Source organism: Artemia franciscana, chromosome 13 (assembly GCF_032884065.1).
Source record: "Artemia franciscana chromosome 13, ASM3288406v1, whole genome shotgun sequence".
In the NCBI taxonomy this organism is placed as follows: Eukaryota; Metazoa; Arthropoda; class Branchiopoda; order Anostraca; family Artemiidae; genus Artemia; species Artemia franciscana.
In genome coordinates, this window is record NC_088875.1 from 32,344,914 (window position 1) to 32,361,192 (window position 16,279).

Consider the following 16,279-nt stretch of genomic DNA (forward strand, 5'->3'; position numbering starts at 1 on the left):
CCCTGGAACTATCTCTATAAACCCACAAAAGCAACTTACTCATACTGGTCGTAGATCTCCTTTTCTAGATTTATTTTTTTGCTTATTATGGTGGACCGATTTGGCTTTAGATCTTTATATCTAATAGTGTCATACAATTGGCTCATTTTTAAATTGCATAGGTTCTTTAGCCTGAAATTTCGCGTCCGTATCTTGTGGTAATTCTGGGGTATTTTATTTACCCCAAAAGAGGTTCAAAGCTTGATTAAAATATATTATACATAATTATTCAATGCATAAATTAATTCAGCAAAGTGGATATCAACGCAAAACTAAATAAAAATATCACCTTAATTTCATTAATAAATTGAGGAAAGGAAGGTTTCCTAACTAAGCTCAGGAATAAACTTACTTTATTAAAAATTCTGTTTAGATTAACAATATATTGAATACTGAATGTCAAAAGCTCCTATTGTACTCATCTAGGGTAATACTAATAAAAAAAAATAAAAAAAAGAAAGACGAAAACAGCCAAGAGCGGTCGCTCTCTTATCGTTCAATTGACCTGTTCTATAGCAAGATGGTTAATTGAGCACCACAGCCTTATGTAAATTGCTGTGTACAAATTGGGTTAAAACAACTTCGTAAAGTTTAAGCATATTGGTGGTATGATTTTATTCACCTGTCTACCTGAGAATAGTGTCAAAGTAAGGGATGAACGAACAGAGAAAAATATTAATATTCATAAGTTCGAAATTAAATTCTGAGACTATGATAAGTTTACTATATTTTCGTTGTATTTTACTATGTTTAAACGGTTTTGCTAGATATACCATTTGGGTTTGCTTCCTATTAGATCTAGAAAAATTATACTTGGGTGGCAACCGTTGTTGGAAGCATCCCAAGACCAACTGGCTGATCTGTTCTAGAGTCTGGGGCTACCTGTTCTTTTGGGTCTTTCGCTTCAGGGAGTAGTTTAGATCAGGTATTGGTTGGGTGAAACTTCTAACACTAGCTTTCATATGGAGTACGATTCGATCTATGAGAACAACTTTTCTCTGATAAATTTCTTCCCGGTCATTTTTCAAAATATATCTAAGGATCAATACGCGACGTCTATTTTGGGATTGATACTATGCTCAATAATTTTACTGTTATAACTTGTTCTCTTAATTTTACTTAGTTTAGTTCCGTTAGATCAGTTTACCAGGTTAAACTGGCTGCTAAATCTCACGCCAAGCCTGTAAATGAACACGCTACTAAGGGCACAAATGGTGTAGTCTATGTAAAACGGTAAACTCACGTAGATGAAACATCAAATTGAGTATACTTTGAGTATACAAGTGAGTATACTATTGCTACTAATAATAATAGTAATAATATATTAACAATAATAATATAGTAATAATAATTTATTCCAGAAAAAGCCCGTGGGCCATAAGAAATTTGCATAACAAAAAACAAACAACAAATTAACTAAATTAAATTAATACTCTTTAAAGAAAACGCTCCCGATGTGCCGCTGCAATCCTTACAAATCTTGCTATCCTTTTAATACTCAGGAAATTTGTCTCTTTCATTCTATCTACCATCCATATCTCATTCAATTTTTCTTTACCATACATCTCTTGCCTCTAATCATTCAATTCGACACATTCACACAAAAGTTTAAATGTATTAAACTTTCATCCTGAGATCCACACATAGGACAACCAATATATTCTACCTTCTTCCCTTTTCTCCCTTGATACTTTCTTTTCTCTCCAATCAAAAATCCATTTCCCCTCAAATCCAAATAAGCCTTCAAATCCTCTCTACTTAACCCAGCCTTCCAAAATACCTCCTCCCCCAACTACCCTTTATCTGTCTATACAATTTTAACGACCCTGAACGATCCAGATTTGCGCACCATATCTGTATTTCTTGGTTCTTCAACCTCTCTTGTACCTCCCTTATTACTATTTCCTCCATATCCATAATCCCCTTTCCTTCATTCCACCATTCCCCTAATCCACACTTATCTAAGATATCCTTAATCTCTGCCAGCCACCCTGTTTTACTATTCTGTCTCAACGCCTCTAAATATGCTGCCTTTGCTACCGTAAATCTCTGCATACCCAGTATCCTAACCCAATATCTCACCATGGTCACTAGCCTCATAGATCGCAGTGATACTAGCCCTAAATCCCCCTGGATTACCAAATTACTAAACGAATCCCATAGTCCTAACATCCTCTTATAATATCTCATCATAACCACCTCAAGTTTCGGACCTTTCCGATAGCCCCAGATCTCTGCTCCGTAATGCATCGCCGGTACTATCTTACTTGTCCAAATCCTCTTATGTACTCTACTATCTCTCACCCGTCTAAGACTACTCCTCGCTATTTCACCGCTAATATACCTCCCTCCTGCATTCGCTAGATCCAGATGCCCACTGAATTTCGCATTACTAGTAAACTTTACCCCAAGATAAACAAACTCATTATTCACTGGTATAGTTTCACCTTTAAAAAAAAAAATCACATCTTCACTTTCCATTTCTTTACTACCAAATACCATCACCACTGACTTCGATGTGTTCAGGATTAACTTCTTCCCTTCCAAATAACCCTCCGTAATCTCTAATAATTGTTCCAGTTTTTCCTTTGTTTCAGCCAGTAACACGATTTCGTCAGCAAATAGTAGTAAGCACAGTTTAAGCAAATCTATCGATATCATTGGTGCATTGTTCTTAACGAAAAATTCATTGGCATAAAATCACATCTTCACTTTCCATGGCTTTACGACCAAATACCATCACCACTGACTTCGATATGTTCAGGATTAACTTCTTCCCTTCCAAATAAACCTCCGTAATCTCTAATAATTGTTGCAGTTTTTCCTTTGTTTCAGCCAGTAATACGATGTCGTCAGCAAATAGTAGTAAGCACAGTTTAAGCAAATCTATCGATATCATTGGTGCATTTTTCTTAACGAAAAATTCGCTGGCATCATTTAAATAAAGGCTAAACAATTTCGGTGACAGCACACATCCCTGCTTTAGTCCCAATAAAGATTGCACTGGAGTTGAGCACTTTCCCGCCACTCTCACTACTAACTTCACGTACTTATACATTTCGCACAGCAACAATACAAAATGGTGAGGTAGTCCTAAAGATAAGAGGTTTAACATCAACAGGTGCCTATCCGCATTATCATATGCTCCTTTTAGGTCTAAAAAAGCTGCAAATAACCTTTCCCCTTTTCCTTTCCTATACTTCTCTACCAAAATTCTCAAAGTAAAAATATAACTCATCATAGTATCAAGGCAAATGATGCCACATCTCCCTTTCTCTATTTAGAATTTTATTCTTTGCTTCCCCTCTCCTATGAAGCTCCAATTCTATGAATCTTTTTTATTTTCCTATCCCATTTGAGGACGTTTTTTTTTTTTTTTTATTCGGACCCAAATAGATTGTGAAAGGTGTTGAAAAATGCATTGATTGCCGAAAATTACCCTGAAACTTTTTCAAAAAAAAAAACAAAAAAAAAACAGGGGGGAAGCTTGAGAATTTAGGTGTAAAAATATATTGATGCTTCTTTCTGAAAATGATGTTGATCCTTTAAAATTTAGGCTGGGAGAGTCTATCTTGATTACTTGTTGGAAGTTCGGAAAATATGAACACCTTAAGTAAAACAAAAACAAGAAAAATGGAATTTTTGTGAAAAAAAGATCTTTTTGGACTCTCGAATCGGCCTGCTACTTTAACACCATGAACTGCGACGAATACTTCCTTGCAGACATTACAGATCATTCTCCTGTTGTCTTTATTGTCCTTCATTTTCTTCACAGGTTCTTTTGGTTGATGAAATCCGTCCACGACTTGGTGTTCTTCGTGCACTATCCTCAGTTTTCAAGCGTGGACGAAGAGAAGACTTAATAAGTCTAAGTGAACCATTATTTAGGTCCTTGTCAAAGTATAACTTAATGACATCGACTGAAATAATGTTGAGGAAGCTTTATCTTAAGCTAGTACAGAGAATTGGTAATTTTTTTATTAATTTTTGAGCATTCGTAAAAATAAAATAAATTTTGAGAAAAACATCTTATAAAAAAGAGGAGACACAAAAGTTAAGTAAATTTCACAAAATTTGAAATTATGTGCACCATTGAATTATCATCATCATAGAATATTTTAAGATGGAACCTCGTCTAGTTTTTACTGAAAAGAAATTAAATATCATTATGATATACTCTGCCACTTGGCCTAAGAATTCATAATTTTTTATTCTCCGTTAAACCTGCTTTGAAATGTATGATTATTATTATTATGTATTTATTTTTATTAGTTAGCTTCTTGTCTATACATCGTGGTATGTCAATAGGGACGGATTATTTATGAGACTTCAGTGTTTAGTGCATCATTTGTTTTTTGGCCACTCGAAGTGCTAGCCATCGTAAGACCGAAATCAATTTTAATTTTTTATTTTTGACTATCTACTACCTTGGTTCTACTGCCCTAGGAATGACGCATGGACGGATAATAGATAGACATATCTGTTAACAAATGAACTAATATCAGTTTTATACAATCCTAATAAAGGGGGGATTAATGCCAGGTTTGCTTCTCACTCAATTGGACTATCTGTATTGGCTTTTTCTACAATTAGCCATGACTTGATGCCCAAAACTATTCCATTTTAATTTTCATCATTTGTTTTTTGGCCACTCGAAGTGCTAGCGACTATGAGACCGAAATTGATTTTAATTTATTTATTTTTGTTTGGTCATTCAGATTCATGGAATGGCTGGTGACGAGTACCAAATCAATAGCTTTGGTAATTATCTTCTAATTATCTTCAATGAAAAATTTTGATTGAGTGCACCACTGTTTTATATTGTATTTTCGCTCTTATGCAGCCCGTAGAAAGATGAAATGTTTATATCTTTTCTCAACAAAACGATGGAAGACGACCCTGTCTTTCCATTATACAGAGTAAAGGAAAAGTAACCTAAATAAAATAAGTTGGAACATTTTGAAAGCTTTAGAATGTATTTTGGATGAGGCTAATGCCCTATAATAGAATGTAAAAAAAAGACCTTTAATCTTCAAAGATAAAAAAGGGAAAACGTACGAATTATAAGACACAAAAAAAGAGAGAGAGAGAGAGAAAAAAAAATCAGAGACTAAACTCTTATTAGAGGTGATTTTATTTATAGTCGAAGTACCAAAAGAAAATATCAATAAAAAGAGGAAAGATCTCACTTTAACTTTCATAAATTGGACAGCTCTTCTTTTCTTTAGTTTTGAGCACGCCCAATGACAATGACCTCTAAAAATCTTAATCCTGGTAATATAAAATGATAAGGAAAATTTTTTTTGCACTCTATCAACAACCGTAAGACATATATTATTTGGGTCATTTGCTTGTTTTGTTTTGTTTATTTATATTAATAAACCCATCTTCCTCTCTCTCTAAAAAAAAAACTAATTTAATTTGCGTTGTTGCAGCTCTTTGGAAAGAAAAAGAGAATCAACAAGAAAGAAAAAAGACCCTAACTTGTGCAACTATGTACAGTTTTTTTTCTTCTGTCGTTTCTGTTAAATAACAATGTTAGCAATAATACAGAGTGGATCTAAAGTGTGGTTAGGGTCTCTCATTATCTGTTTTTTTTTTGTTTTTTTTTATTATTTTCTCTCTTGTGCTTCGTAACAACTGCCAATATCAAAATCATCATCGCGATGCCAAATTTCTAAGCTGAAAGGTCTCCAGGTGCATTATTGCGAACCGTTGTGTATTCAGTTTACTGATGAGAAACCAGACCTTTTAGATAAAATAATTTGGTCTGATGAAGCTTGTTTCAAATTGTTGGGACCCGTGAACGTGCGTAACTGTATTTACTGGAATGATAAGAATTCATATTTCAATGTTGAGTCCAAATGAACCAAATGAAACGACGTGGGTACATTGTCCATTGAAGATGCTGTAGGTTTTATGATATTTTTATAATATTGTATTTTTATGATATTTTCAGCAAGATCGACTATGCTCTATATTGTTGGTGAATAGTGAGAATGTATCTAGCCTTTTTATAGCATTAGTTCGGAAGGTGGGGCAGACCCCACTCATCTGGTCTGACACTCATCAATTCCTTTCTTTGGGATTGAGTCTTGAACAAGGTCCCTGAGAGAATTTGCCACACAGTGAATGAACTGAAATATTAAATTTCTAATGCTTTGTGTTAAAATGATAGAGATTGGAGTTTCTGTCAAACTGAGAGAGTGTTCTGGGTAGACTCGATGATTGGCACTAGGATGAAAGTATACAGCTTGAGGGATTAAATATTTTATTAAATGTAGTGTCTAAATTGTAACTATAACTCCACTTTTGGCCCACCATGTGTGTAAGATGGGTCTCTCAAATTTAAGAAACTCCAAAAAATTAAGAAATACGTTCTTATATGTTTAACCTATTAAGTAATAACTGTTGAAGGGGAATATTTGTTTCTGTTGTAAAGTGAATGAATGCTGAATAGCTTTTATTCTTAATTTTCTTCATAAAACCAACTTCACATTCCAAGCCATTTATGCTTTTAAACATTTTCAATAAAAGCTGGTGTAGTAGAGGCACGGGAAATGCTTCCCTGCAGACATTACAGACCATTCTTTTGTTAACTATGTTATCTTTTATTTTTATCTTATCTATTTAACGCCTGCATTTAAAATGTGTTATCATGGATCAAGTCTTCGTATTTTTATAATTTATCCTGTATTTTAATATTTTATATAATTTAACCTGTGTTTTATTGTACATAGTGGCTCAATATCGCTAGTAAAGTTGCCGCCAGTTTTAGCTGAGAGCTGGGAGTGCTTTGAGGGCTGCTTGGTGCTGAGTAGAAAAAAATATTTTCTGGTTCCCATTTAAAGTAAAACTTGCTTCTCGCTTCGGTTTCTGATCAAATATTATAATAACTGTGACACTGGGGCAAAGGAGGTCTGAGCCTTGACTCCAAAATTAGAAATATATTTCCTCTGTTCGGGTTTCAATCTTAATAGGGTGTAGTCTTTAGTCTAGGAATTAAAAATTACAAGAAGGAAATTGGGAAAAAAAAATGAGAGTTACAGGGAAGAAACCATAATTTTACTGGCTTAAAAATTACAGTTACAAAAAAATGTTTTAAAAGAAGAATGCAACAGTAGTTATTATTATGCTTTACTTAGATGCAGGTTTAAATAATGAGTCAATCGTCTTTTTATTTGTAATTTTCGGGTTAAGCATAATATGTAAGTCAAAACCATTAATTGCATTTATTTATTTATTGTGATTGAGGAGCTTCATAATTGATAAAAAGGTAAAAAAAAAAAAAGGTAAAGGATACGGCATTAGACTTTACAGTCCCTACCGGCGGTGCTGATCTCCGTTTCTTGGCCCTTCAGCCAGGAAGTGCAATGGGGGGTTGGGGGCCAACCATCCTTTGCTTTCGCACACCCTTCCTGTTTACCTTCCCCAGATTTCTCCAGGTACCCATTTAAAGCTGGGTCGACTCTGGCTAAGCTTACAGAGTCATAATTGATACGTTTGTATAAACTCGAAACTTGATGGCAATGTTGCCTTTAATTTTTCAGAACCCTCTTGTTGAGCAATGTGTTATCATAAAAAGTTGATTGGAGGGTAATAATCCTCTCTAATCCAGTATTTATTGTTCTGAATATTAAATCTGTTTTAAAGGTTTGTGTGTATTGAAGTCTCGCGTGGCCAAGTGGCGGTACCAAAGAGGAAGTAGGTCTCTAGCTATAAATTTGTTAAGTGAAGGCACGTCCCAAGGAAAAGAAATTGTAGATGAAGACATTGAAGAAGATTCGAGTGTTCCAGAACTGCTTGAAGAAGTTGTAGACTCACTATTAAACGGGTTAAGAGATTGCGATACGGTTGTAAGGTACTTAATCTTTTTATTTTGAATCTGAATTGTTTACGAAAGTATAACAGTTCAAAATAGGGATGAAATCTTTTAATTGACAGTGAACAGATATAAACATTTTTAACTGGATATTTCGAACAGTGTTCATCATCAACAGTATTAGTTTACTAATACTGCTGTGAGCATCAGCAGTGAGTTTTACTGCTGATGATGAATACTGTATATGTGTTCGAAATATCCAGTTAAAATTTTTTATATCTGTTCACTGTCAATTAAAAGGTTTCATCTCTATTTTGAAGTGTTATACTTTCGTCATGGAAAGGCAGTGTGGTCTTCGAAGTTATCTGAATCGTTTAAATCAAAATATGAAATTACATTTATCGGTTAAGGAAATTTCAGCTGGTTCTAGTTTATTTCAACAATTTCTTACAATTCGATAAGAAAAATTGAAATAGAACCTCTACACACCGACCATTATAACTGTTAACTTTGCCAACTTCCATGTGGGTTATTGATGTAAAAGAAGTTGTTGCCAACTAATATAGAGAGGAGTTGTTGCATATTTGAATTTTTTAATCTAATTTATCAAATAGTGTACTCAAAAGCCGTTAGTGATTATATAGCTTTTATCCTAGGTTTTCTTTCATTTATATCCAAAATAGCCAAGATCCTGTCTGACCAAAGGAATAAAAAGAATACATAAAAATAATTAGCTTTTAATGGTGACTAGGTATGTAGGGTTCATTAAATTTAAAGTTACCCACTATAAGTTATGAGTCTGAGATAATTTACCTGGTTTTCTAAAAAGGATTATTTTTTCTGTCATTAGAATTATCACTTCATACGACGACTATAATATAAACATTTCGGGGGTTTTAACTACATGCAGCCTTCTGACTGTGGTATCTAAAGTTTATACATTATTTTGAATCTGTCAATTTAAAAAAGCCAACCTTTGCTTTAATATTTGTTTAATATAAAAAAAAGAAGATAACTGAAAATGTATATTTAGTGTGTAAATTTGTCTTCTTTTGCCTTATATAACACAAAGGAAATATCTTTCGGCTTTTTCTTTGCTTGAACCTTGCATTGAACGAACGAAATTGTAAATAATGTGTGTGCTGCCGAAAAAAGGCAGTTTGAATAGATATCTTATTTTATTGCTATCTTTTTCGACTCTTAATAAGAGCACTAGTGATGGCAATTGCCAATCGACTTAGCCCTTTTTGAAGTCATTTGCTGCTATGTTTGTTCCTGTCGTTCGTCATGCGCTCGTTGTTCTGTTTCTTCCCTTCTTCATGACAAAGTCTGTTCTTGAGTTCTTTCTTGTGTCTGTTGATGAGTTTGTGCCTGTGTTCTTTTGTTCCCTTGTGTACCTATGTTTGCACCAGTGTTAGGTCCTGTGTTTATACCCGTCTTTGTTGCTGTATTTCATCGCTCCTTTGTTCCTGTATCTTTTCCTGTTTTTGCTCCTGTGTTTACTTCTTTGCTACTGCCTTCCTCCGTTGTTATGTTCATGTGTTCCTATGTCTGTTTTGTTCATGCGTTGGATCCTATGATCGATCCTCTTTCCTTAGCCTCAAAAGGTTTTCCCTGTGGTATGGTGGCATATCGATCGTTAGCAGTTTTATCATGAAAAGTACAGCTAGTAGGTTTGGGTGATTATTTGATACACCGATATATCGATATTTTTACTGTCGCTAATCAGTATATCGATATATACTGATCGATATTTATGATCAATTTTTTGCTCAGATTAACTATAGGTTTTGGCAAAATTCAGTGCCAAACCATGATTTGGAATTACTTTGGCTCAGGGTAAAGAAAATAAGCTACTGGCTATTTTGGCTATTCAAATCAGCAACTTGTCAATATTTTCCCCTGTGAATTGGTTCAGCCTTTCAGTGATTAAATTAAAAAGGTTTTTTTCAACTGAAAGTAAGAAGCACTATGACTTAAAAGAACAGAATTTGTTCCTTATATTAGGGGGATATCCCATCCTCAGTTCCTTTCCCTTTACACCATTTTTCTTTTTGTATTTCAGTAATGTCTTTGCTCTAATTAGACAGTTGTTGTTTTTCAAGAGATTTTCTCAAAAAATTGGGACAAAAAGTTAAAATTAGCGTAATGAGAGGTATTAAGGAGTAGGATTTGCCCTCATAATCGGTATACTTTTGTTCGTTTCAAGCTTTAATATCGCTCCTTACTTTTAGTTGGAAAAACTGTTTTTTTTTTAATTTCTGATTGTTTTTAAATTAACATAATGCCAGAAAATTCGCTTTTTCACTCCGCTTTTCCCCCAAGAAAATTCCTCCTTGGAAAGTTACTTCTGCGTAAGATCTCCCATCCTCATACAATTCCATCCCTGCTGAAAATCCCCCCCCCCCAAGAATGCTTCTTGCGGACTATTCAGCCTGGAAAATTATTTTTGAGCCTAGTTTCGTTTGAGAAAAGACTTTTAATTTTTTCTTTTAATTTTAATATAAATACGTTCTGAGACCATACTGGCTGTGCATGACGTATGAAAACAAAGAAAGGGAATAAAAAATGAAAAGAGAAAAAACAAATAGGTGAAAAAACGAGGATTTTATCAGCCAGTAGCTAAATATGAAAAACAAGCAAATATTTCGACAAGGACCTCCGCCAAGTCGTCCTCAGTGCTCAAAGAAAACAAAGAAAAAAAAACCCAGCAAAATCTAACCTTTATAAGTGAACTACACGAGAGGAAGACAGATACTGACTCAACCAACAAAAAACCAAGTTTAAATCAATGAAAGAGAAGTTACCAATTAGATTGAATAAATATCCTTTGCCTTGCAACAGATTTCGCCTGTCTACAATTTCGGTTTTCATTAGATATGCGGACAGGTTGTCTTAAATTAGACTGAGCGGAAATATTCATAGAGTCTTTTAATATTAAATTATTATAAATTGGGCTTAAGGAAATATCTCCCGTGTCTCTATTTATAGCCAAATTTCTATTTATATGTTTTTTTTATCTCAATAGCCTCTTTAAAAGATTGCGGTAGACCATTTACAGTAGATATTAAAGTTGCCTCTTCAAAGAGAACTAAATGGGCAGGATTTTCGTATATATGCTGGGCCAGAGCTGAATCAAAGTTGTCATTTTTATTTTCCAATCTCAGGGACTTATCTATTGAAATTTTGTGTTCTTGCAATCGTTCCCCTAGTTGTTGATTGGTCCTTCCAATGTAAAATTTTCCACCTGAACAGGGGACTCTGTAGACACCACTACCTAGTATAGGGTCCGTTTTATCCTTTCCCGAGTTGAAAAAATGTTCAACTTTTTGTTCAGTTTTAAAAGAAACAGAGAGATTATGTCTTTTTAAAATTTTTCCAAGTTTGTCGCTGAGTTTTGAGACGTATGGTAATGTAGTGAAAGTTTTTTTTCTCAATTGCCAGTGTACCTGAATCAAGGGGGACGGGCTTCCTGTTTTCCTGTTTAATCTTTTTTAATCGTCTATCTATTATATTTTCAATGAGGTTGATTGGGTAGCCATTGCAGAATAGAATGTCTTTAACATAGTCTAACTCGGATTTTACATGATTACGTGAACATATTTTTAGAACCCTGTCGACTAAAGAAATTACTACCCCTCTTTTTACACAAGGAGGGTGATTTGACGAGAAATGTAGATACCGATCATTATGGGTTGGCTTTCTATATATAGAAAAATCCAGGCTAGGAATATTTTTTATAATTAAAACATCCAAGAAAGGGAGCTTTCCTGAATCTTCCAGTTCTATTGTAAATTGAAGATTCGAATCAAAAGAATTCAAATGTGCCAAAAAAACTTTTAGAGAGTTCTGACCATGTTCTTAAACAGCAAGAATATCATCAACGAAACGAAACCAGAGAGAGTGTTTTAAGGGGAAACTATTCAAAGCAGACTGTTCTATGAAATCCATGTAAAAATTTGCCAAAAAAGGAAACAAAACAGTGCCCATGGGCAGGCCCTTGACCTGAAGGAAAATTTTTCTCGAAACCTAAAATATAAAGAGAACTTGTTGCAAAGACGTACAAGCGTCATTATTGTGTCAATTTCCAAGGTTTTGTAATCTGCCCAAGTAGAATTTTCCTCTAATTTTCTTTGTAAGGCCTGTTCACATTTATGGACATCGCATGAAGTGTACATGGAAATTGCATCAAAACTAGATAAGATAGTTTTTTCTGTTATACTATGATTTTTCAGCTTCTCAACAAGATCTATGGAATTTTTTATATAAGATTTCTGTGTTGTTAGAAGATACTTGAAAATTGTAGCTAAGAATTTTCCTACGCCTGTAGCCGGAGAGCTATGACATGCTACAATAGGACGCAACGGAGTATCCTTCTTATGAATTTTGGGTAGACCGTAAAATTTTGGGGCTGAACAACCTTTTGGGTAAAATTTTCTGTACATTTGAGGGGTGATTAGTCTATTATCTTTTAAAATTTCTTATTCTTTCCTCAACTGCTTGGTGTATTTATCTGTGGGATCAGTTTTTATTTCTTTATAAGTATTTTTATCCAATAAAAGGCTATTTATTTTATTTTGATAATCTGCAGAATCCATAATCACAACTGTGTTTCCTTTGTCCGCTCTTGTAATTACTGTATTTTTATCTTTTTTCAATTTTTTGAGGATTTTAATTTCTTCCTTTGATATAGATGTAAGCGTTAATGGCGGCTTATAATCAAGAATACTCTTTACTATTTCCCCACTTAGTAAGTCTGGATTTTCAACTTCACCATGAGAGCTAAAAATACCGGACTCCACACTCGTAATAATTTCTGATATATTTACGCGTGTCTGAGCCATTGCAAATTTAGGTCCTTTTGATAGAATACTTAGCTCCTTGGGTGTGAAAACCTTGGAGGATAGATTTTCCAAAGGAGAGCCAGGACAAAATCTAGGAAGGAAAATCCGTGTTTGTTGAAAATGTTGAAATTCGAGTTTCGAAAATTTTTCTGATAAGCGGGTTTTCGCTAAATTAAAAACGTGTCGGAAAGACCTTTGCGAGATCTCTAAAATTTGGAGAAAATCCGGAACGGATAAAGTTTGATGTAATAAAGATTTGAAATTAGATATTTTATTACTAAGGACATATCTTTTGAGTCTATGGTCTTTTAAAATATGTGTTAGAGTTTTGAAACCCATTCTCTGGCTAAATGGGCCCTCAGATTGTGTACCTAAGTGTAAATTGTAACGCAGAGAAGGAGGAAGAATTCGATTTCTTTTGCAAGTTTCTAAGAAATTGAATTGACAAATAAAATTTGCGTGTTTTTTAACACAATTTAAAAAATTTAAAACAATATTGGTCAAATGCTCCCCGTAAGCTTGACGTAAATACGTTCTGAGACCATACTGGCTGTGCATGACGTATGAAAACAAAGAAAGGGAATAAAAAATGAAAAGAGAAAAAACAAATAGGTGAAAAAACGAGGTAACGCTTACATATATCAAAGGAAGAAATTAAAATCCTCAAAAAATTGAAAAAAGATAAAAATACAGTAATTACAAGAGCGGACAAAGGAAACACAGTTGTGATTATGGATTCTGCAGATTATCAAAATAAAATAAATAGCCTTTTATTGGATAAAAATACTTATAAAGAAATAAAAACTGATCCCACAGATAAATACACCAAGCAGTTGAGGAAAGAATTAGAAATTTTATAAGATAATAGACTAATCACCCCTCAAATGTACAGAAAATTTTACCCAAAAGGTTGTTCAGCCCCAAAATTTTACGGTCTACCCAAAATTCATAAGAAGGATACTCCGTTGCGTCCTATTGTAGCATGTCATAGCTCTCCGGCTACAGGCGTAGGAAAATTCTTAGCTACAATTTTCAAGTATCTTCTAACAACACAGAAATCTTATATAAAAAATTCCATAGATCTTGTTGAGAAGCTGAAAAATCATAGTATAACAGAAAAAACTATCTTATCTAGTTTTGATGCAATTTCCATGTACACTTCATGCGATGTCCATAAATGTGAACAGGCCTTACAAAGAAAATTAGAGGAAAATTCTACTTGGGCAGATTACAAAACCTTGGAAATTGACACAATAATGACGCTTGTACGTCTTTGCAACAAGTTCTCTTTATATTTTAGGTTTCGAGAAAAATTTTCCTTCAGGTCAAGGGCCTGCCCATGGGCACTGTTTTGTCTCCTTTTTTGGCAAATTTTTACATGGATTTCATAGAACAGTCTGCTTTGAATAGTTTCCCCTTAAAACACTCTCTCTGGTTTCGTTTCGTTGATGATATTCTTGCTGTTTAAGAACATGGTCAGAACTCTCTAAAAGTTTTTTTGGCACATTTGAATTCTTTTGATTCGAATCTTCAATTTACAATAGAACTGGAAGATTCAGGAAAGCTCCCTATCTTGGATGTCTTAATTATAAGAAATATTCCTAGCCTGGATTTTTCTATATATAGAAAGCCAACCCATAATGATCGGTATCTACATTTCTCGTCAAATCACCCTCCTTGTGTAAAAAGAGGGGTAGTAATTTCTTTAGTCGACAGGGTTCTAAAAATATGTTCACGTAATCATGTAAAATCCGAGTTAGACCATGTTAAAGACATTCTATTCTGCAATGGCTACCCAATCAACCTCATTGAAAATATAATAGATAGACGATTAAAAAAGATTAAACAGGAAAACAGGAAGCCCGTCCCCCTTGATTCAGGTACACTGTCAATTTAGAAAAAAAACTTTCACTACATTACCATACGTCTCAAAACTCAGCGACAAACTTGGAAAAATTTTAAAAAGACATAATCTCTCTGTTTCTTTTAGAACTGAACAAAAAGTTGAACATTTTTTCAACTCGGGAAAGGATAAAACGGACCCTATACTAGGTAGTGTTGTCTACAGAGTTCCCTGTTCATGTGGAAAATTTTACATTGGAAGGACCAATCAACAACTAGGGGAACGATTGCAAGAACACAAAATTTCAATAGATAAGTCCCTGAGATTGGAAAATAAAAATGACAACTTTGATTCAGCTCTGGCCCAGCATATATACGAAAATCCTGCCCATTTAGTTCTCTTTGAAGAGGCAACTTTAATATCTACTGTAAATGGTCTACCGCAATCTTTTAAAGAGGCTATTGAGATAAAAAAACATATAAATAGAAATTTGGCTATAAATAGAGACACGGGAGATATTTCCTTAAGCCCAATTTATAATAATTTAATATTAAAAGACTCTATGAATATTTCCGCTCAGTCTAATTTAAGACAACCTGTCCGCATATCTAATGAAAACCGAAATTGTAGACAGGCGAAATCTGTTGCAAGGCAAAGGATACTTATTCAATCTAATTGGTAACTTCTCTTTCATTGATTTAAACTTGGTTTTTTGTTGGTTGAGTCAGTATCTGTCTTCCTCTCGTGTAGTTCACTTATAAAGGTTAGATTTTGCTGTTTTTTTTTCTTTGTTTTCTTTGAGCACTGAGGACGACTTGGCGGAGGTCCTTGTCGAAATATTTGCTTGTTTTTCATATTTAGCTACTGGCTGATAAAATCCTCGTTTTTTCACCTATTTGTTTTTTCTCTTTTCATTTTTTATTCCCTTTCTTTGTTTTCATACGTCTTTTAATTTTCAATCGTTTTTCAAATCATGCTGGAAATACTCCCTCCGTGGAAAATTTTTCCTGAAAATTCTCCCCTCCCAGTGTCTCAATGGAAAGTTTCTCCCGCATGAAGTTCTCCCATAGAGATTCTATCCCGTATAAAATCCCCCTGCCCGAGAAAATCCCCAGACAATCTCAACTCCTTTAAAAATTTTCCCGGAATATCTCCATGTGTAAAATTGAATTGTCAGAGAGAAAGTAAATAAAATAAAAAGAATTTTATATGCGAATTCCGTTAAATTTTCTCCGTCCCCATGCATAGTTTCCCTTTGAAAGTTCTTCTCTGGAGACATCCCTCACCATGGAAAATTCTTCCCTTGGAACCCTCCCCCCCTCCCTCAGAAATTTCTCTACCCCAAAAAGTCTATTAACTTCCCAATATAAAATACTATGTGTAAACACTAGACAAATCTCATTACTTACAATCCTTTTCTCCAGAGACTTTCAGGGTTGTGTCATCCCCAGAGGCTTGTTACTAGACCTTTCAATTATGCTGATCAAAATGGCTATCTCACAATTTTGATCGGATTACATGGGAGGGAGGTGAAAATATAGTTTCCCTCTAATTATCTTGGTCACGAAATGGGGAACTAGAACTGTAATTCCCGTTCGAACAAGCCCTCTCGCTATCTTATACGATCATTGGTTCCATACAGTCACCCTGGTAAAGAAAGAAAATAAACAATGAACACACGCACAAAAAAGAACAAATAAAGACGCTTCCATGATCTTTTTTCTGGCAAAA

At 34.2% G+C, this 16,279-nt stretch overlaps 1 protein-coding gene across 3 annotated transcripts in view; it reads left to right on the forward strand.

Moving 5' to 3' along the window:
• LOC136034809 (tubulin-specific chaperone D-like) overlaps window positions 1–16,279 on the forward strand; it is a 76,050-nt gene that overhangs the window by 21,394 nt on the left and 38,377 nt on the right. For all 3 annotated transcript variants that reach the window (XM_065716230.1, XM_065716229.1, XM_065716231.1), the window contains exons 5-6: window positions 3,815–4,007; window positions 7,693–7,900. In XM_065716230.1, coding sequence (XP_065572302.1) covers window positions 3,815–4,007; window positions 7,693–7,900 — 401 coding nt within the window. The remainder of the gene's footprint in view (window positions 1–3,814; window positions 4,008–7,692; window positions 7,901–16,279) is intronic.